This window comes from Carcharodon carcharias, chromosome 2 (assembly GCF_017639515.1).
Source record: "Carcharodon carcharias isolate sCarCar2 chromosome 2, sCarCar2.pri, whole genome shotgun sequence".
Lineage (NCBI taxonomy): Eukaryota > Metazoa > Chordata > Chondrichthyes > Lamniformes > Lamnidae > Carcharodon > Carcharodon carcharias.
Window position 1 is genome coordinate 145210900 of NC_054468.1, and position 22965 is coordinate 145233864.

At 39.8% G+C, this 22965-nt stretch overlaps 1 protein-coding gene across 9 annotated transcripts in view; it reads left to right on the plus strand.

Moving 5' to 3' along the window:
* Window positions 1-22965, plus strand: part of senp6a (SUMO specific peptidase 6a) — a 179114-nt gene that overhangs the window by 149870 nt on the left and 6279 nt on the right. For 8 of the 9 annotated variants that reach the window (XM_041173392.1, XM_041173372.1, XM_041173382.1 and 5 more), the window contains 5 exons: window positions 6156-6278; window positions 9992-10084; window positions 12065-12444; window positions 14668-14750; window positions 22502-22581. In XM_041173392.1, coding sequence (XP_041029326.1) covers window positions 6156-6278; window positions 9992-10084; window positions 12065-12444; window positions 14668-14750; window positions 22502-22581 — 759 coding nt within the window. The remainder of the gene's footprint in view (window positions 1-6155; window positions 6279-9991; window positions 10085-12064; window positions 12445-14667; window positions 14751-22501; window positions 22582-22965) is intronic. The other variant, XR_005941294.1, reaches the window with a different exon arrangement.

The window sequence follows — 22965 nt, forward strand, 5'->3', positions numbered from 1 at the left end:
CTTTTTGTTCAATGTACACAAAGTTTGAAATCTTAATTACCCACTATGAGAATAAAGCCACAAGATTCCACAGTTTTAAACAAACAAAATAAACTTTACTATACAAAGTGAGGAAAGTAAAACAATCTACAATATTTGTCTTACACTCATAACATTCAGAATTAACATGAGATAAGTATGAAGTAACAGGCAAACTGTGGTCGAACACACCACACTGTACACTAAATGGCAAATGCGACCAAGACGGCTCGCACGGATTTCTCAGCAACCCACCCAGTTATCAGTGACTACTGTAAGTCACAAAATCTCATTAAAACTCTGTCTTCCTCATGAGGGTTTGCAGCTCCTCATTTTCAAAGATCTAGCTTCTAAATTCCCTCAAAAGGCTCAGATTGTCTCCATGACTGCTCACCTCCTGATGGTTCAATCTTCCTAAGACTGCATTCCACAGGATTCACAAAGCTGCACTCTAGCCTCTAATTTCTGGCATACTTCCAACTGTTTCGCAGACCACTAACTTCACTAAGCTCTGACATTGCCCCAGGTTTCTCCAAATTCCAGTTTCCTGGCTACACCAAGCTATAACTGGCTCCCAGGACTACTTCTGAGCCCTAACCCTATCCAGCATGGAAATAGAGACCTTCCACTGCCACCTTAGCTCCCTAGGGCTTCTCCTGAGTCCTAACTGCCTGGAAACTGCTGACAGCTTCTATGGCTTCTCTGTGAACTGCGAACCATACGAGATCCAAATTGAAGCCACCCCCTTTCCCAGCAAACGCACAGATAAATTGAAACCAGAAAACCTTAAGCACCACTCATTTCCATGACGATATAACCTTTCAGGGTTCATTAAATGTTTTTAAACTAATCTAGCTCAACTCTCAAAACAAAGAATCTCTCTGGACTGCACTTCTTTGCAAGCAGTGTAGACTTCACGTCTTCCGTTCTCCAGCTAAGAAAGCCCACGTGCTGTTTTATGGCACCCTCTCTTCTTTTTTGACTCTATTAAACAAATATTGTTAACCTTTTGAACTGCCATTTTCTTTCAGGTGTTCTGGCAATCTCTAAAGCCATTGTAGCTACCTTCACAACAACAATCTTTCCAGAACTAAATATTACCTCTAAAGTATTAACACAAACCATGAACTAGATGGTCATCACACTATCTGGAGGAGCAGCTGAAGCGAAGCAAGTAGCCTGCTGAGGTGTTTGGTCCAAGCTATGCAATGCAAGTCTACAGAGGTTTTGTGGAGGCATACCCTGATTACCACTTTCTACAATTCTAGTTACATGTGGGTAATGTAAGAGGATGAAGAGAATAAAATTATCCTGTGTAAATGGCACGAGCGATGAGAAAGGGAGTTGCACAAGCTTTATAGGAAGCACCTTACAGTTGGAATGCATAAGTTTTAAATGGAAAGCATAGTGAATTCAAAATGGCATAACTTGAAACTAACAATGACAAAAACTAATTTGTTGAAAAATATGATTAAAACCTATACAAAAATATATTCCTTTGAGTGTGATAAGATATTTGGAATCTGGTAGATAAAATAACAAGTAAAGTTAAATTATTGCCATTCAAATTGTAATTGGATCTTTGGTTGAATGAACTTGAGTAGCATAATGAGTTTTGACATGCCAAATAATGAGGCTCCACCCAAAAGATTATTAATAAAAATGAGTGTACAGAATTGGAGGTAACCTTTAGACAAAAGGTTAATTGTTTAGGAGGTAGAGAGGGATACTGGTAGGATGTGATAAGTGGTGTGCTACAAGATCCTACACAGCAGCCTCAGCTTTTCACCATGTATGTTGACCATATATTTGATGAAGGAATACAGAGTTGTATATCCAAGTTTGCAGAGGACACTAAATTTGGAGGAACAGTAAGGTTTGAGGGTGGGAGCAGGAAGTTGCAAAGACATTCTTAAGTGAGTGGACCAAACTGTGACAGATGTTATGAAATGTGGGGAAGTGTGAGGTCATTCACTTTAGATCTGAGGAAGACAAATTTGAATAATTTCATAATGGTGAGATACTAGGTTCTGAGATGCTGGATGTGTTCGTGTATACAAATCGCTAAAAGTTAGCGCACAGATAGAAATCAAATGCTTGTGCAATGTTAATCTCAAAAGCATTGTAACGCAAAAGGCAGAAAGCTGTGCTTCAATTGTACAAAGCCTTAATCAGACTCCATTTGGAACACCGAATTCCATTTTAGGTGAAGCACCTCTGGAAAGATGCATACTGTCCTTGAAAGGGATACACCGCTGATTCATTGGAATGATACTGAGGCTTAAAGGGTGAAATTCTGAGGGCAGGTTGCATAAAGAGTTGTATTCCTTTGAGTTTAGAAGATTTGAGGGATGATATAACTGAGGTTTTAGAAATAAAAATGGATTTGACAGGGTACATACATTCAGGAGTGAAATCAGGAAGCATTTCATTCAAAGGATCGTGGAAATCTGGTCTTCACTTTCCCCAAAAGGCTCTGAATATTCAGTTAGTTAATTTTTTTAAGACTGAGATTTATCAAGTTTTGTTAAGTAATAGTGTAAAGAGATTTGGATCAAAGAAGGGTAAATAGAGTTGAGATGTAGATCATCCATGATTGAACAGAATGGCAGAGTCGGCTCGTCGGCTGAATTATCTGCTTTCTGCTTCTATGTTCTGAATGGTCTTCTCTTATCTTCAGCTTTGTCCTTGACTCCTCTGCCCATTCCATTGCTTTGTCTTCCATTTTGAAGCTTTGTTTAAATCATTTTTTGTTGATTGCCTTTTCACATGCCTGACTGAGATGTAAGGTAATGTATAAATTGTTGGTACCCCCCTTGAAGGTTTAATGTTCAGAAGGATGGATGGTATATTCTAGTATAATCCATTTAACCCCCACTAATAAAGTTGTGACAATGAGTAATACCCCATTTTGCATGATCATTTCCATGAAAGAACATTTTGTTTGATTTTTATTCTGAGTGGGGGTGAAAGATCCTATTGCTGAGACTGTTTGAATCAGCAAGCTTGTTAGTCAAGGAAATCTATGTACCCTGATAGGTAAAACACTGCACAATCCCCACTCCAATGAATGCCCAGAGGTTTCACCACCCCACCCAGATGCACATTATGGGAACCCAAGGCACAAAAACAGAAGGTACTTCATCATGATGGTCCCCAGGCATTCTGAAAAAATAACGTACATTCATCAACACTGACATTATGAAACAACCCCCAGGGGATACCCAACCAACAGCCCCCCACAGCTCAGGGCATGAAAAGAAGAACAATGGCAAACACAGCCTCACAAACAGCAACACAAAATCTCACCTCCAGAATAAATGCTAGAGCATTCTGTCCCACTGATATTGTCCACTGTACCCACTCCCCACAGCCCCCTCCACCCCCCCACCACCCCCGCTCTGAGAATACAGAGATCACAGAATCAGATGCTCACCACTTCCCTACCGCAGATTCCCTGATGCTGCAGTCCTTTTGAATCAGCATTGAGGTACACAGCCCATGACCCTAAGTGGAGTCAGCCAATGACTTGGTGGCAGCGGAAAGTTCAAAGTAAGCTTTCTAGTTACCATCCAGAAGATGGTTCACATCACTGAAATGCAAGCAGCCAAACTGAACACCAGATAAATGAAATATTGACTCAGCTTTGTGGAAACAAGGTTGTGTGATGGGTATTTTATCATGGGTGAGCAGATGGGATTGTATATGGGGCGAGATGGGGGATTAAATTGGAAAAAGTTCTGAATGTATTGGAAACCAACTCCAACCCACTGACATCCAGGTTTTACTGAGGTTGAACAAAAGGTGGACAGCCATTCCGCTCCCTGAAGAGGGTGACATTTTAAATATGTTAGAGGTTGGAAACCTCAGATTTAACTTGCTTTGCAGTTTTAACTGTGGCTGGCTGGATTTCTGGGGCCTGTGGAGGTGGGGACATCTTGGAGAGAAGGAAAGTACCTTCACAACAGTCGGAAAGTACCTTGAGATACTTGAAGACGCACTATGTAAAACAGTAACTACACATACAAAAGTGATTCATTAGCGAGAAAGCATTTAAGATGTCCCGAGGTGATGAAAATCTCTTTATAAATGCAAGTTCTTTCTTTTCTTTTGAATTGCTTCCTATGAGCAAATAAAGTGGTCTTTTTTTTTAAATGCAGATCCCACAAATAGCATATACAATGAATTGCTTCCTATGAGCAAATAAAGTGGTCCGGAAGAGCAGGGGTGCTTCATGCCCTCCCCCAGGGATTGAGCTCCCATCACCACCCTCTTTCACCCTCCAGTTCAAACTCCACAGCGTGCAGGAAAAAACAGACTTTAGAGTTTCTCACTTGCTACCCAGGGTGGCAACAAATTGAAGTTTCTCCCAATAACCATGCAAATCTACATTCAAAATAAACTTGTTTGATCGTTGTCCTCTCCAATTGTTCTACAGTGCTTTAATGTTTTACCCATATATAGTAATACATAATTCCTGTCTCTGGGTGGCACTATTGGAGAACTCTTAATGCAATTTGTTTCATACTTCGTCAAGCCCTGCAGTGTTGGAGGATTTCTCTTTCGTTTCAGCACAAGCAAATGACTGAAATTGTGCAATAATACTAATACCAGGAGATTACTTTGGTGAATTTGGAGAAAAGGTTAAAGAAAGCTTTGCATTAATAAGAAGAAAAGAAAGAACTTGCATTTATAAAGAGACTTTCATCACCTCGGGGCATCTTAAATGCTTTCTCGCTAATGAATCACTTTTGTATGTGTAATTATTGTTTTACATAGTGCATCTTTAAGCATTTCAAGGTACTTTATATACAATGAATTGCTTCCTATGAGCGAATAAAGTGGTCTTTTTTTTACATGCAGATCCCACAAATAACAATGAAATTAATGACCTGGTATGTTTTGGTAATTGGAACAAAGTTAGTCAGGACATAGGAACAGGAAAGGGCCATTCAGCCTGTCAAGCCTGCTCTGCTGTTCAGTATGATCATGGCTGATCGAACACTTCTGCCTTTTACCCACACTATCCCCATAACCCTTTGTTGTTGTTAATCAGAAATCTATCAAACTCTACCTTAAACATACTCAATGACTGAGCTTCCACGGCCCTCTGGGGTAGAGAATTCCAAAGATTGACAACCCTCTGAGTAAAGAAATTTCTCCTCATCTCGGTCTTAAGTGGTTTTGAAATTTTGAAATTGTGCCCTGTTAAACTTAAATTTAATGCTGCTGTGTTGGAGGAATTCCCTTTCTTTCAGTACAGGCAACAGTTAAATTTCTCAAATATTGCCTTGGGATCTTTAACATCCACTTAAGCGACCCAAAAAGCAGATGATAAATTGGTTTGATATCTCATGCCCAAAGCTCCACCTCCGGCAATGCGTCACTTTCGGTGCGATACTAGAATGTTGGTTTAGATTATATGTTCAGCCGCTGGAGAGGAACTTAACGTTGTAAATTTCTGATTGTGGAGTGTGTCAGTTGTTGAAAAAAGAGGAAAGAAAACAGTATGAAGGAAACTAAAATCTTAAGTAGAGGGAGCCAGTGGTGCAGATGGTTTCAGGTTGTGACAGATTTCAGTTGCCATATTTCAATGATGAATCTCTTCTAATGCTTAATTTGAGAAGAATTCTACAAAAGGATCCCATTGAAGATCCATTGGATGCTGCATACTCTTCAGCAGATGTAATGTTTGATAAATTAGCTTCCGATTCAACAACCTTCCCCACCCCCCCCCCCCCCCCCCCCCCCCCCCCCCACCCCACCACCCGCCAAGGAGGAAAAACAAATTATAGAAACTCAAATTTCAACATTCATCTTCATTTCAGATATTTGTAGAATTAATTATTTCCAACTATTAATGTGGAGGACATCTGAAATTGGGGAAATGGTGTAGATTGTCTTCAGAAGCTTTTTGTTAAATTATCCCATCGATGTACAATTAGCTGTATATTGGTCAAAGTTATAGAAGTATTGAGGTTTAAATCTTTACCACAGGATATGTCAAGGCTGGAGTTACTTATTTGGACCATTCAGGTATCTGGCAGGACAGCAGTATTTTGAGGGAGCTTTGCTATGACCAGTGAGGATTACATTTATTTTGGTTTTGTCCTGACCCTTTCTTTGTAACTCTGCAGGTATTTAGTACTTGAAAAGATCAAACAGCAGGATGCAGATAGAGTGCACATTTTCAGCTCCTTTTTTTACAAACGCCTGAATCAGCGAGAACGACGGAACATTCCGGAATCTGCCAATCTATCGTAAGCTTTCATAACTGAGAATCAAGAGCTCTGTAACTTCCCTCATTGAAGTGGAAAGTGTGGAAAAGTTTTTGTGAAGAAACCCAGTGTTCCCCCCCAAAGTTTTGAGGATGTCTTTTTCCCTCCCCTCCAGGAAAGAAAGAGCTATTAATGTTGTGGAACCAGCCATCCATATCGGAACATTGACTTGTCACTGATGTTCCTTTGAAAATTCTTGCCGCTCAATTTGTGTTTTCCTCTGTCCACATTGGACACTTGAGTTTAATTTGAAAAAAAACAAGTGCAATCAGCCATGTGCTCCTTCAGTATGGAAATATAGTGAATCACTTCTCTTAGCCTGTGTGTGACAGATTCAAAAAGTGTCCCTCCCTATTATACCAACCTATTTAAGTATAGATGCACACACTAACTTTGTATGCACCCTGTTTATTTCTCTAAGGATCGATGGCTAGAGTTTCCCTTTTGTCCACTCCGCAGCCTGCAGTTTTCTGCCCCTTCATGTTAAACGACAGAACATCTCGGGCTGGTGTGTGCAGAAACCCAGTTCACTTCTTAACTTTATTTTGGAAGGAAGTTGATTTTGTTTTTCAATAATTTCCCCAGCATTGAGGAAAATGGGTGTCTTAACACTCAACTTAAGCAGTCGTCCCTCCCCTCAGTAGCTTAAATGTTTTGTTGGATTTTCAATGAATTTGCTAAGAGACTTGAGAACTACAGAAATGGACAGCACAGAATGGAAGAAGTCAGTCCATTGTGCTTATGTTGGCTCTTAGCTTGAGCAATCCATTACTAATCATAGTGTACTTCTCTCTCCTCGTAGCTGTGTATCTTGCTCTGCTCCAAATAGTTCTCTATTTGTATAACTTTCCCTGAAAAGATGCAATGGCCTCCCCCTCTACCAGTTGTCATGATAAAGAATTTGTGGACTGGACATCAGCTGTGTGGCAGTGAGATCAAAATTGCTGGGTCAAAACCATGGAAGTCCATTCCTAACAGCACTGTGGGTGTACCTACACCACATGGTCTGCAGCAGCTCAAGAAAGCAGCTCACCACCACCTTCTCAAGGGCAACTCGGAATGGGCAATAAATGCTGGCCCAGCCAGCAAAGCGCACATCCCATGAATTAATTTTTTTTAAAAAGTGAGGGCACTGGCAGCTATTTTAAAGTTGGGAAACTTGAAAGCATAGGTTTCCTGAATGTCCTGTAGGTTTTATTGCAGGATATCTTTAATTTTTTTCTGTAAGTTTCCTGCCTGCTTAACAGGCTGGCTATTTGTTAGGTGGAATATCCTACAGCACAAGGTCACAGCAGAGCTGTACTGAGAATGGGTAGGTCAATTGGGGGTCGAGGGTGTGATCGTTTGGGATCCATTGATGGCGGTCATGGGATCTGATTGTGGGGTAGTGAAGAAGACTTTTGTTGGGTTCCTTGCTGGGTGTGGTAGAAGCACTCCTGCTTCTCCTGGTCCCAAGCTGTGTTGTAAAAGCACTTAAGAAGTTAGCCCTTCTCACCTCCTTTCATCTGCCAGCTTTGCTGATGCTAATGAAACCAACCTGCATCTAGTAATGGATTAGTCGCTCCCCTGTTCCACCTCCTTAAAACTAGAAGTGAGCTGGTTCAAGGCTTGTTGGGTTCCTGTTTTAGATGTTTAGCTTTTCAACCTCCCACCTGTTTTTGGGGATTAAAATACTACTCTCCCAACCCACCCCAACCTATGTTTCAATTTCTACCAACTGTGAGTGACAGTTTTAAATTGATGACCCCTACTCATGCTCGCCAACCAGAGGAAATATTTTTTGCCTATTTACTTATTAAAATTTTACTTATTTTTTAAAATCTGTATTATATCTCTGCGTGGCCTTCTCTGCTCCAGTGGAAATCATCACATTATCTTGAATATCTCTTCATCACTATAGTTTCCATCCCGAGCATCATCTTGAATCTATGCTGTATGCTAGCTATAGTTTTAATGTCTTTTTCTCTAGTGGGCTGTCTGAAACAGGACCTAATAATTTACAATGGGCTAACCAATGCTGTTACTACTGTTAATGCTGCTATTTATAAAACCTAAAATGCTGTTTGGCCTTTTATAGCTTTATCTACCTGCACACTCACTTTCAAGGTATTATGTATTTGAGTCCCTGGATGCTATTAATCCAAACCCTTTGGTGTCTTTCCATTGATTTCTTCAAAACTGTTATTGAATCACACTTATCCACATAAGATTATATGGTCCACCTATCTTCTCATTTCACTAATCTATGCTTTATATCCACGCAGCTATGTTTATTCTAGCTGTACATGTCTGAACTTCTATAAGAAATCGCCAGTGATGCACCTTTTCACCACATCTCCACATTCTGTTTTCATCTATCAAACTAAAACTCAGATTTACAAACATGGCTTGCCTCTACTGAATCTGCTCTGACTTTTCTTTATGATTAACTCTCATTTCTAAATACTAATTTAACTTAACGTATAGAATCCATAATTCTTCTCACAACTGGCCTGTAACTAACTGGTCTGTAGTTACTTGGTATATCCTTCCCTCTATTCTTGGATAATTTATTCCATGGATTACCTTTTTAGTTACCTGGCATAATTTACTTGTTTAGGATGGATTGAAATATTATGGTCAGGGCCTCTGCTGTCGCTCTCCTGACTTGACTAAACAGCTTGAAGTGCAAGTTGACAGAGCCCAGAAACCTATTCCCTGGCGTTCTGTAAATCCTTTTCTCTAGCGAAAATGACTTATTCAGGAGATTATGTGAATTGGAATTTGCCCAAGTATTTCTGTGTCCAAGTATTAAAAAGTTTTGTTCTACTTGACCAAAGTTGGAGATGTCTTCTTGTCTACTTATTTTTGCTTTCATAAAATGCTCCCTTGCTTTTACTCCTATGCTCTTCTTTGTGCCTTTCCGATGTTCACCTTCACATGCTTAACTTATCCAAAATGCAGCTGCCTGCCTCCTGTCCTGCAACATGTCCAGCTTGCCTCTTAATACCTTACCTCCCTGCCCTCTCTGCTTCCTTGCTAGCCTCTTCAAAATGAAACTCATTAAATTTTATAGAAATGGCTTGCCTCTAATGAATCTGTTCTGACTGTTCTGGATGATTAACACACATTTCTAAATACTAATTTAACTTGAATTCTGGATTCCAAGCTGATCTACACTGGCTCCCTGAATTTCCCAATGTGCCTGATTTAAGATCCTTGTTTCCTCATTCTTTAACTTAGCAAACTCTCCTGGCTTTAAATCCCCTTGAGCGTCTTTCAGTCCTCTGCATCTTTCTCCCACCGCATCAATGGCAGAGATTTCAGCTACCGTTGGGTCTACTCTTTGAACCACCTTACATTCTTCTACACCTCTATTCACATGGGTACCTTTTGAAAACCTTTATTTTCAACCTAACATGCAGTTAAGTCATCAGACCCTTCCCTGTGGTTGTTTGTCGGTTCTTTTGTTATTTCTCTGGGAAGTTCCTTGGGATGTTTTATATGCTGAAGATGCGATATAAGTAAGGTCCTTGAGCACTTAACACTGCTCCAAAAATAGGTTTTGAATGAAAATTGAAGGCTATATTCATTCATACTGATTAATAAATTTCCCAAATAGGCTGTACAACAATGAATCATTTTTATGTTGTGTGCTTCTTTGCGTGTACATAATTTTTATAACCTCAACAAGTCTTCTAATGCCAACCATTTAGGTTACCACAAAGACGTCATGCCAGGGTGAAAACATGGACAAGACATGTGGACCTCTTTCAAAAGGATTTTGTTTTTGTTCCTATTAATGAAACGTGAGTATTATAGCAATTTGTTCATTGTGTTTATTTACATAAAGACATCAGCTTTGGTTTTGATTACCCAATTCCTGAGGTCTGATGCTCTCGCTCCTTGAAGTATATGCAACGATGCTTCACCAGTTTCCAGGAAATTATACATTAAATACAACTCATATGGTGACCATAGATTAAACAGAACGTTGCTGTGCTGATCAGTGTTGCTGGAGGTGTAATAACTGTGGGACAAAATAATAATGCAAAGTAGAAATCAGTATTTGAATTGTCACCTGAAATCTCTCAAATGAGATTAGCACCTTCTGTGCAATGTGCATGCTAATTTTATTTACAACAATAAAAGCAACTTGCATTTGTAACACCTTTTAATGTAGTAAAGCATCTTGCTTCACAGGAGCTTAATCAGACTCTGATTAGCACCAGTCCAAAGAAGGAGACATTAGGATAGGTGACCAAGGTTTGCTCAAGTAGTTCTTAAAGGAGGGGATAGAGGTTTAGGAAAGGAATCCCAGAACTTGGGCCTTAGATGGCTATGTTCCACATATGTGAACAAGCAGAATTGGAAAAAAACTGATTTCTCAGGAAAGATTTAGTTAAATTTGACTCATTTATTGTACAACAAATATATTTTCTTTCATTTGAGAACATTTCTTTTGCTCCCCATGCCAATTTTCTCTGCGTCTTTTGTATAATTCCTGTTGGAGCATAGCCTCTGGGATACCCCTGGTACATGTCGGAATGGCTATTACTGATGCTTAATCCATAACAAATTTAACGTTGACTGATGAATCAAGTGCTGGAGGAATCAAGTGCTGGAGGTATCATTCCCGAGCCTAATCCTGCTCTCAGTCAATCTTAAATCCGTGCTCTGTAGTTACTGCCCCACTCCTCCACCACCCAAACCCCCTCCCTCCCACCATGGTAGTAAATTTCTCCTTATTTATTCTATGAAAGCCCTTCATGATTTTGAACACCTCGATCAAATCTTCTCCAAGCCCCTTCTGCCCCACAGATCACAATTCCAGCTTTTCTAGTCTCTCCACATAACTGAAGTGCCTCATCCCTGATACTATTTTAATAAATCTCTTCTCTAGTTGCTTGACATTCACAGAGGATTCTGAGCCTTATGGCCACCTGAGCAGGAAAGACACTGAAGAGATTGAATTAAATTATAAAGAGGTTCGCAGTTTGGTGAGTCAGGGATGAGGCGTCATCCAGGTTAAAGCTGGGAATGAGGAGAGAATTGTTAAAGATTGAAATGGTTGAGGCAGAGAGTGGCCAGGGACAATTGAATCTTTGTGTTTAAACCAATTGAATTCTCATACTATAACCCCATTAGATCAACCAAATTAGTACAAATCTGGAATTGTACCTGGATTTTATGGTCAGTTAATTGATAACTTTACTGAGCCATCTGGAACCCTGCCAGTTCATATATTTTCATAATATATTCCTTATATAACTGAGTTTTTATTCTGACCTAACCCAAAAAACTGGATTAAAGTATTTTTTTTATTCGTTCACGGAATATGGGTGTTGTTGGCTAGGCCAGGATTAAAGCCCATCCTTAATTGCCCTTGAGAAGGTGGTGGTGTGCTGCCATCTTGAACTGTTGCAGTCCATGTGGTGTAGGTACAGCCATATGCTGTTAGGGAGGGAGACAGTGACCATAAAGGAACGGTGATATAGTTCCAAGTCAAGTATGCGACTTGGAGGGGAACTTGCAGGTGGTTGTGTTCCATGCATCTACTGCCCTTGTCCTTCTAGGTGGTAGAGGTCGCAGATTTGGAAGTTGCTGTTGAAGGAGCCTTGGTGAGTTGCTGCAGTACATCTAGTAGTTGGTACACACTGCTGCCACTGTGCATCAGTAATGGAGGGAGCAAATGTTGAAGATGGTGGATGGAGTGATTTGTTATGGGTTTTTAAAATTATTTAGTAATAAACTAAGATTTAATGTAAAATAATTTTTACTCTCTTTAGGGCCCATTGGTTTTTGGCTGTGATTTGTTTTCCTGGCCTTTGCACTGAACCAAATTTTAAGTCACAGGAAAATGAAGGAATGCAGTACAATAGCTCTGTACTAGAGGAAAGCAACAGTAACTGGCCACCGTTGCAAGAGGAGACTGACAGTGTAGCCGACAACTCAACTCCTGTAAATGTGCTGAGGAGAGCTCCTGACACCATAGACAAAATGTCTGAACTCAGCGTTGGCAGTAACTGTGAGTGTGTGGAATTTGATAAACTCCACACAAGAAGATGCCTGTTAGCAACTAACAAATTCCTCAGCAATGTTAATCAGCTGGACACTGAATTCGAAGATGACCAAAACTCAAGCCAGAAGGCCGAAAATGTTGTGGAAGGTAAGCAGATAGGTACCTGTTATTTGTTAATTTCAGAACTAAGGTAATAAGAACCACCCTTCAATTCTAAGCCAACTTGCCATTTGGAAACTTTTTCTTGAAGTTGTTAAAATCAGCATAAAGAAGCTGAAATGGTCAAGATTTAAGTAAACTTTACAAGCTGCCATTTAAGGGAGTAATCATACCCAAATTGCCATTTCAGAATTTATTTGAAAATTAATTTCACAATTAAATTATGAGAACATTGCACTCAGTACTTTTCCCACATCAGCAGATGTTAATTAGTGTTGGATGGTTCTGATATTGCTACAGTTTACTTTCAGTCATACATTTGTATACAGAAATCTATAACTTTCATTGATTATTATAACTTAAATATTGAGAATAGTGGATCCAAATGAATATGAAAGTTAAGCCTGTGGAAATAAGATTTATTGAGATGGAAACTCAGTCATGCAAGATTTCCCCACTGTAGACTTTTCATTTTCCCGTCATATTGGAACTTTGCAAGTCATTTTGGCAACATTGTTCAACTGCTATCAAATGTGAAGGCGTTTTGATGATCTTGACATCATATGAAAATTATGGCATTTTTCACCTGAAATGTAGTTCAGAAATGCCAAGGAAAGTGAAGTCTAGCTGGGTTATAGTCTTGTTCAATGTGAGCACCCTTGGAAACTTTGCAAATAAATTCATGCATTGTGTTCATTACAATAGCTCTTGATCTCAGCATTTCTATTCAGCCAACTGCTTTTCTGCTCAAAGCTACCAATTGTAGAACCAATTTTCTTACTGAACCGGTACAAGTTTTGCTGACTCAGGTCCTCTATGATCTCCAAACTTGCCTATTTACCTTCTCTCAGCTTCTATTCCAATTATGCTGTTGTTGCTGAAAATGCTCCACCTTGTGTGGAATGCTTTATGCCCCTGACAGGAATTTAACTTTGTTTTCCTTCCCTGCGTGTCAGTGAATGTTCCATACTGTTTTTGTTTCAAAAATTATATATTTTGAAACATTAATATTCAGATTCAGATGATAAGATTCAGAGTTGCGCTCATATTGATTTTATAAGTATGCTTTTTTTAAAATGCATGCAGTTTGTTTTGCTCCTACTCACAACAGTATTAAGTTTTATCCCACAACCACTAACTTGAAGAGTTTAAACATAGGTATCTTTATCATTGGCCAGTCTTGTATACAGTGTTTGGCCTCCAAGAGATTATAAAATATCGCATTGAGTATGCAATTAGAGACACTGACCCAAAAAGAATGTATGCCCACAATACTAACCTGAGCCTGTTTGTCCACCATTTAAGTTACCTGCTTATCAAACAGTGAGTACTCATTAGAAATCAAGACGTTTATGCCAACTAGGTGGAAAACTCCTGCTTCAGAACATTGAACAAGTTATTATTTAAAACTCCAACATCTGATCCCAGTAAATAAGGTAACAGTTTGACCTTGATGTTTGTAGGGAGGGTGTGGGTGAGATCAGAAACAGCCCTGGCTTCGTCGACAACCTAACTAGCCAGTGGCAGGAAACACCAGCGGTAGGAGGCTGCATTTGAAGATCCTTGGGGATGGTCAGAGTGGTCCTTGATTGGATGGTTGGATGGGACAACAATCTGAAGGGCTGGGGGCGGGGGTGTGGTTGGTGATCAGGTTGGGTCAGGATTGGCAATTGGGGTTGGAGATGGCTGAAGATTTCCTTGAGGTGTCAAGGGAAGACCTCTTGCCCCTCCTGGACCACAAGGAGTGCTGAAGGAGGCACCTGCCTTGTGAAACTGGCAGTTCCTACCTCTCTTTCACTGTCAGGTATAACAGTAAATTTTAAACTCAGCTCCCAATTACACTGGAAGTCCTATTTAAACATGTTTACTGATTGTTCTGCCTGTTGCCCAGATTTAACCTTTTAATCTCGCGACCCCTTTCTGCCTGCTATAGGGGGTTTATTTTGGAAGTCTTTATGATGAACAGTTGCTGTGTTCAATGACAAATCTACATTTGTTAACTTTCAGGACAAAGGCAAATTGGCAAAAGCAAAAAGGCTAACTAATTTAAGGTCTAAGGACATTCTGCTCTTAATGTAGATTTTCAGCATGTTCCAAACTATTTTGATATCAGTTGCTTAATTGTCACAGCTGGAGGTTTAATGCAGCTGTTGATGTTTAGAAACTTCAATTTTAAAACTGCTAATGATGAATATTAAAATTTCTAAACAGATGCTTTAAGGCAAATCCAAGTCAGTTATGCCGATGATAACGATGATTCCTTTGATTTTTTGCAAGATCAGGAATATAGCCAGGTGAGATTATAACTTGTACAGCCATCTCATAATTTTATTTTTATTGGTAAAAGGATAATCTGCTTTATGGATCCTAAATTTATAAATTAGTGCTATAACTGCACTATAGGATTACACCAGTATGTCAAATATCCACGCGTATTAATCAACTGTGGAGTATGCTGCTGGGATTTCAAACAAAAAAGACAAATAGTCATTGGTAGTACAGAACTTGAGCATTGCTTGAAAAAAGGCATGTTGAAACTTTTTGTCTTGCACACATCCGGACACTTCACAAGAATATCAATATAATGGGAGAACAACAATTTATTCACTGAGAAGAGAGTGCTGATTGGTTGACTTTGATTGGTAGCGGTGTTGCCATGGAGAATGCACCACTGATGGTGACTGACTGTCTCTTCTCATACAGTGTAAATTGTTGTTTCCCCCTTATATTGGTATTCCTGAAGTGTCCTGATGAATGCCAAATGAAAAGCTTTGACATGTCTCTTTTTCAACTCAAGAAAAACAAACTTGCATTTATTTAGTGCTTTCATCAGAAACATTTCAAGATACTTTGTGTGCACTGAGGTTGATATGTAGCTTAACAACAAAAACAAATATCATTGTCATGAAAGCAAAGTTTGAAAAAAGGCAAGTCTTTAAATATCTGTTGATCCTTCCTTGTCTTTACCATTGGTCATTCCTTGGCATTCTGTGTATCAAGCCATTGAATAACACTTTGCACCATCAAAGGCCTACTCTGGGCCTTCATTGTCTTAAGGACCTAATGTCCTTCTAGCCAATCTGCCAGCTTCTCCCTTCTACAAAGTGGCAACTTATTTAAAGCACTGCAGTTATTGCCATTGCCCTTTCCCTCACTCGCATCTCTGCATCTTCTCTAGCTTCAAATGGATCCTGGTGCCCCAATGAGTTGACCTCAAAATTATTATTTTTAGTTTAAAATTTCTCAAATGGTCTTGCTGCACATACTTACTAGTGTCCTTTTGCTTTCTTTCCCCTCCCTTGGCTTCCACTTCTTCATTGGTGACTGCTTGTTCAGCCATTGTGCTCCTCTCACCTTTAGTTTCCTGCCAGCTACCTTCATCTATGTTACCCTCTCAGTTTTCAAAACCGCTTGAAATGATTCTCTTCAACCATTTATCGCCCACTCCTGCCATCTTAACCTTTTCATTTCTCTTTGTCCTGCACAGCATCCACTACTTTTGCTGCATCAAAGTAAATCAATTTAAGAAATCATCTTCTGTGTGAGGAGCGCTATAAAAATGCAAACTGCTATTTTGGAAGGTGTTTCATTTTGTGATTAATAGGTTGAGTCCTATAAAAAGTTTAATAACTTGCCCCTGAATCTTCGTTATCTTCTTGGACAGTATCAATGTGGCCTTGAAATCCATCTGTAAGACAGTTCAGTGGAATTGCGCTTACATTTTTCGAATCATAGAATGATACAGCACAGGAGGAGGCATTTCAGCCTGCCCTTGCCAGCCCTTTGAGCCTATCCAATTCACCCCACTCCCTGCTTTTCCGCAATAGCCCTGAAAATATTTTTCCTTCAATTGTTTACCCAATTCCCTTTTGAAAGTTGTGATTGAATCTGCTTCCATAACTTTTTAGGCAGTGCATCCCAGATCACACCAACTTGCTGCATAATAATAAAAAAAATCCTCATGTCATCTGTTTCTTTTACCAATCACCTTTTAAAATCTGTATGCTGTAGTTACTGATCTTCTGCTACTAAAAAGTTTCTCCTTATTTACCATTCACGATTGTCCTTTAGGGAAGGAAATCTGCCCTCCTTACCTGGCCTGATGTGATTCCAGACCCACAACAATGTGGTTGACTTTTAACTGCCCTCTGAAGAGGTCTGAACAAGTCAGTCAGTTGTAAGAAACTGCTACAGATACCAGATGGACTGCAGCAGGTGAAGAAGATGGCTCACCACCACTTTCTCAAGGGCCCTTAAGGATGGGAAACAAATGCTGGCTTTGCCAGTGACACCTGCATCCCATGAAAGAATCAAAACAAAAATTTAACATGCCTATCAAATTCCCTTGTAACCTCTGTTCAAAGGAGAACAATCCTAACCTCTCCACATAACTGAAGTACCTCATTCCTGGTATGACTCTAGTAAATCACTTCTGCATCCTCTTTAAGGCCTTAACATCCTTCCTAAAATGTGGTGCCAAGGAACTCCAGCTGAGGCTTACTCAGCGTTTTATAAACATTGAGGAGAACCTCCCTTGTTTTTATGTTTATGCCTCTATTTATAATATCAGGAATCCTATATGCCTTTTTAACAGCCTTTTCAACTTGTCCTGCTTTCTTCTTTTCCAAATGTATCTGCACCTGCAGCTCTTTAAAATTATATAATTTAGTGCATATTGCCTCTCGTTCTTCTAACAAAAAGATATCACATGACGTTAAATTTGACCTGCCACATGTCTGTTCAGTTCACCAGTTGTCCTCCTGAAGTCTGTTACTATCCTCCTCACTGTTTACTATATTTCCAAGTTTTGTGTCAATCTATGAAATGAAGTGCTGTATCTCCAAGTCCAGGTCATTAAGATATACCAAAAAGAGCAGTCATCCTAATACTGACTCCTGGGAAACACCACTGCATACTTCCCTCAAACCTGAAAAGCAATCATTCACCACTGCTCTGTTCTTTTTTTCCCCCTCAGCCAATTTTGTATCCAGACTGCAACTGTGACCTTAATCCCAGAGCTTTAATTTTACTGACGAGTTTAATATGCAGTACTTTGTCAAATGCCTTTTTAAAGCCCATATACATAACATCATCAACCTTTCCTGTTACTTCGTCAAAGAACTCAACCAAGTTAGTCAAACATATTTTGCCTTTATCAAGTCTGTGCTTACTTTCATTTATTAGCCCATACATTTCCAAATACCATACGAACATACAAATTAGGAGCAGGATTAAACCACTCGGCCCCTCGAGCCTGCTCTGCTATTCAATAAGATCATGGCTGATCTGATTGTAACCTCAACTTCACATTCCTGACTACCCCCAATAACCTTTCACACCCTTGCTTATCAAGAATCTATCTGAAAAATATTCAAAGACTCAGCTTCCACTGCCTTTTGATGAAGAGAGTTCCAAAGACTCTTAGCCCTCGGAGAAAAAATTTCTCCTTATCTGTGTCTTAAATGGGTGACCTTTTATTTTTAACAGTAACCCCTAGTTCTAGATTTTCCACTTCCACCCCATCAAGACTCCTCAAGATCTTAAAGGTTTCAATCAAGTCACCCCTCACTCTTCCAAACTCCAGCAGATACAAGCCTAGCTTGTCCATCTTTCCTCATAAGACAACCCTCCCATGTAATGTTTTCTATTACATTTACTAGACTATTAGTTTAGTAAACCTTCTCTGAACTGCTTCCACTGCATTTATATCCTTCCTTAAATAAGGAGACCAATACTGTAAACAATACTTAAGATGTGATCTCACCAATGCCCTGTTTCACTGAAGCATAACCTCCCTACTTTTATATTCAGTTCCACTTGCAATAATCAATTACATCCTATTTGCTTTCCTAAGTTCTTGCTGTCCCTGAATTCAAACTTTTTGCAAATCATGCACTAGGTCACCCAGATCCCTCTGCATCGCAGAGCTCTGCAATCTCTCACCATTTAGATAATATGCTTTTTTATTCTTCCTACCAAAATGGACAATTTCACATTTGCCCACATTCTAATCCATTTGCTAGATCTTTGCCTATTCACTTAACCTATCTATATCCCTTTGTAGCCTCCATATGTCCTCTTCATAATTTACTGTCTTACCTGTTTTTGTCATCTGCATATTTAGCAACCATGCCTTCAGTCCCTTCATCCAAGTCATTTATATAAATTGTAAGGAGTCAGCACTGACCCCTGTGTCACACCAATCGTTATGTCTTGCCAACCTTCTATCCATGACAATATGTTAACCCCTACACCATGAGCTTTTATATTCTGCAATAACTTTGATGTGGCACCTCATCAACTGCTTTCTGGAAATCTAAGTACAGCACATCCACACCTATAGTACACCCTTTATATCCACAGCACATGTTACTTCTTCAAAGGACTCCAGTAAGTTGGTTAAACATGATTTCTAACTCAAAACCTGATTACCTTTAATTTTTCTAAGTACCCTGTCTTTAATAATAGCTTCTAACATTTTCTTTATGATAGATGTTAAGCTAGTTGGCCTGTAGTTTCCTGCTTTGTCTTCCTCTCTTTTTGAATTAAGGCTATTTTCCAATCTAATGAGACCTTCCCCAAGTCGAGGGAAAATTAAAACCAATGCAGCAGCTATCTCACTAGCCACTTCTTTCAAGACCTTAGGGTTTTTTTATTCATTCATGTGATGTGGGTGCCACTGGCCAGGCCAGCATTTATTGCCCATCCCTAATTGCCCTTGTTCAGAATCAACCACATTGCTGTGGGTCTGGAGTCACATGTAGGCCAGACCAGGCAAGGACAACAGATTTCCTTCCCTAAAAGCCATTAGTGAACCAGATGGGTTTTTACAACAATCGACAATGGTTTCATGACCATCATTAGACTTTTAATTCCAAATTTTTATTGAATTCAAATTCCACCTGTGTTGGGATTCGAACCCAGGTCCCCGGAGCATTACCGTAGGTCTCTGGATTACTAGTCCAGTGACAATACACTAAGCCATTGCCTCCCCCATCAGAACCTAAGGACCTGTCAGTCTGCATCTCCGACAATTTTCTCAGTACCATTTCCCTGGTGATTGTAGTTTTCTTGAGTTCCTTCCTCGCTCCCATTTCCTGATTTACAGCTACTTCTGGGATGTTGCTTGAATCCTCCATAGTAAAGATCGATGCAAAATACTTGTTCAATTCATCTGCTATCTCCTTATTTTCCATTATTAGTTCCTCAGACTCACTTTCTATAGGACCACTTGTTAACTCTCCTTTTTGAAATATCTATAGAAACGCTTTATATTTCTCTCATACTCCAATTTTTCCCTCCTTATCAGTCTATTAGCCATTCTTTGTTGTTTTTTATATTCTGTCTAATCTTCTGACCTGCCACCAATCTTTGCACAATTGTATGTTTTCTTTAAGTTTGATACTACCTAACTTTTTAAGTTAACGAAGGATGGTGGGCCCTCCCCTTGGAATTTCTTCTTCTCATTAGAATGTATCTATTCTGTGTATTCTGAAATATCTTCTTTAAATATTTGCCACTGCATCTCTATTGACCTATCTCTTAATCTAATTTGCCAGTTCACTTTAGCTAGTTCTATTTTCATGCCTTCATAATTGCCCTTATTTAAGTTTAAAATACTAGTCCTGGGTCCACTCCTCTCCCTCAAGCTGAATGAAAAATTCACTCATTATGATTACTGCTACCTAGGGTGCCTTCACTGAGGTTATGAATTAATCCTATCTTGTTGCGCAATAGTATTGCTTGCCTGCTGGCAACAGAACGTCGTTTTTTAAGAAACTACCCTGAAAGCATTCTAGGAACTCCTCACACCTTCTCATTATGCATCTGATTTTTCCAGTCTATATGTAGATTATAAAACCCCATGATTAACATCGTACCTTTCTGACAAGCTCCTATTTTCTCTTCCTTTATGTTCTATCCTACCATGTGGTTAGTGTTAGGGGGCCTGGACACCACTCCCACAAGTGATTTGTTGCCTTTATCATTTCTCATCTCTACCCAAACTACTTATACATCCTGGTTTCCTGAACTGAGGTCACCCCTCTCTAATGTGCTAATACTAACCCTAACTAACAGAGCGATCTCTCCACTTTTTCCTAGCTTCCTGTCCTTCCTAAATGTCATGTATCCTTCAATATTCAGATCCTAATTTATGTCATCCTGTAGCCATGTCTCTGCAATGGCTATCAGGCCGTACTTATTTATTTCTATTTGCGTTATCAGTTCATCTGTTTTGTTTCGAATGCTGCCTGCATTCAGATACAGAGCCTTTAGGTTTGTTCTTTTATTATTTTTATAACATCTAGCCTTGGTTGCTGATTTACTGTTAGGTTTGTGCTCTCAATCACTTCCTGCGTATTCTGAAATATCATTTCCCATATTAGTATCTTTCTCTCTTGCCTTGTTTCTGCTCTTTGATATGAATATAGGAACAAGAGAAGGCCATTCACCCATTCGAGCTTGTTCCACTATTCAATACGATCATAGCTGATCGAACACTTCAATGCCTTTTACCCATACTATCCCTATAACCCTTTATGTTATTGTTAATCAGCAATCTATCAATCTCTACCTTAAACATACTCAATGACTGAGCTTCCATGGCCTCTGGGATAGAGAATTCCAAAGTTTCACAACCCTCTGAGTAAAGATCTACCACGTCTTCCCAGATTTGATCTGTTGCCCCCACTATTTATTTTTAAAATCTTTCTATTTCCCCAGTTATGAGGCCCCCTAGAACACAAGCCCCTTCACAGTTCAGGTGAAGGCTGGCCCAACGGTACAGCCCCCATTTTCCCCAGTACTGATTCCCAGTGCCTCATGAACCAGAACCCACTTCTCCCACGCCAGCCTTTGAGACATGCATTCTTTTTTCTAAACTTATTTGCCCTATGCCAATTTTCACATGGCTCAGGTAATAAAGCTGAGGTTATTACCTTTGAGGTTCTGCTTCTTAATTTTGTCCCTAGCTCCTCATACTGACTATGCAGAACCGCCTTCCTCATCCTGCCTATGTCATTGGTACCTACATGGACCATGACGACTGTATCCTTCCCGTCCCACTGTAAACTCCCCTCCAGCCCTGAGCACATGTCCCAAGTCTTGGCACCGGGCAGGCAACACAGCCATCTGGACTCTCATTCTTGGCTGCAAAGAACTGTGTAAATCCCCCTCACCAAACCTACCCGTACTACCACGTCATTCCATTTTGCTCCCCCCATTTGAATGGCTTCCTGTATCACGGTGCCATGGTCAGTTTGTTCATCCACCCTGCAGTGCCCATTCTCATCCAAACAAGTTGAAAGAACCTGAAACCTGTTAGACAATTGCAGAGACTGATGCTCCTGCATTTCTGCCCTCAGAGTCCCCTTACCTACCTCACTTGCAGGCACTTCCTCCTGACCACTGACCAAATCAGAAGACCCTATTCTAAAGGGTGTGACCGTCTCCTGGTGCAAAATGTCCAGGTAACTTTCCCCCCCCTCCCTGATGTGTCAGTGTCTGCAGCTCGGCCTCCAGTTCAATGACTGAGCTGAAGCTCCTCAAGCCGCAAACACTTATGCCAATTAATTTTGTCTCAATTATTGCCTCTTGTGAGGATTAGAAGATTGTTAACTTTTATATTTTCAGACTGCCAAACTTTTAAGTATCTCCTAGCTATTCAATATTGCTGCGCTGCTCCTCTACTGCTACTTTGGCTGCACCCTCATCTTTATGGTGCAATATGCTAATTTAGTGTTTTGATTTTGCCCTCTACCCCCACAAGTGTCTTTGGTCCCTAATCAGCCCAACCCTTCTTTGACCACACTTCTTTATAAGAACTAAAACAGTAAATCTCTTGGATTCCCTTTTACATTGGATATAAAAATGGAAATTCAAAATATCAAATTTAAATTGCTGTCAGTACTTCAGTAAAGGGGCATGGGATCAAATTGGTGATTTGTGAACTCCTTAATATAACTTGCATATGTTGCACATTTCACTTATTCTGCTGGTCAGGATCAATTGTTTTGATATTGATTGTAGAACTTCTATTGTTAAGGAGGACAGCAATGAAGCTGGGAGCATGGCAGAGGACAACTCTTCAGAAAGTGTGCCGTGGGGTCAGCAGCCTTCAAAACAGTGAGTACGAGTGTTGTGAAGTAGGGCAGGTCTGTATCTGAGTTTGCGTGCAAACTTGCCTTTCACAGTTGCAAATTTTCCCCTAATATTGATCATTTTGCTGCTCATCTGGCTTTGGGTTCTGGAGCTTTAAAATAAGATGCAAGAAAATTCAGTACTTAGGTCTTTTTAGTTTGGTATTCAGCATTTGGTTATCCTTCACATAGATTCAGCTGGGTCTGATATGCAAACAAGGTGGTATTGTGCAAACTTTTGTACCTCTTACTATTGCTATCGTCTTTGGGTATCCATGTTACCATCCCCATCTTTTGTATTATGTTACATTTGTTAGGGAAGTCGAAACAGGAGATCTTAGTGATAACATGAATGTGTGGTCAGAAGTTC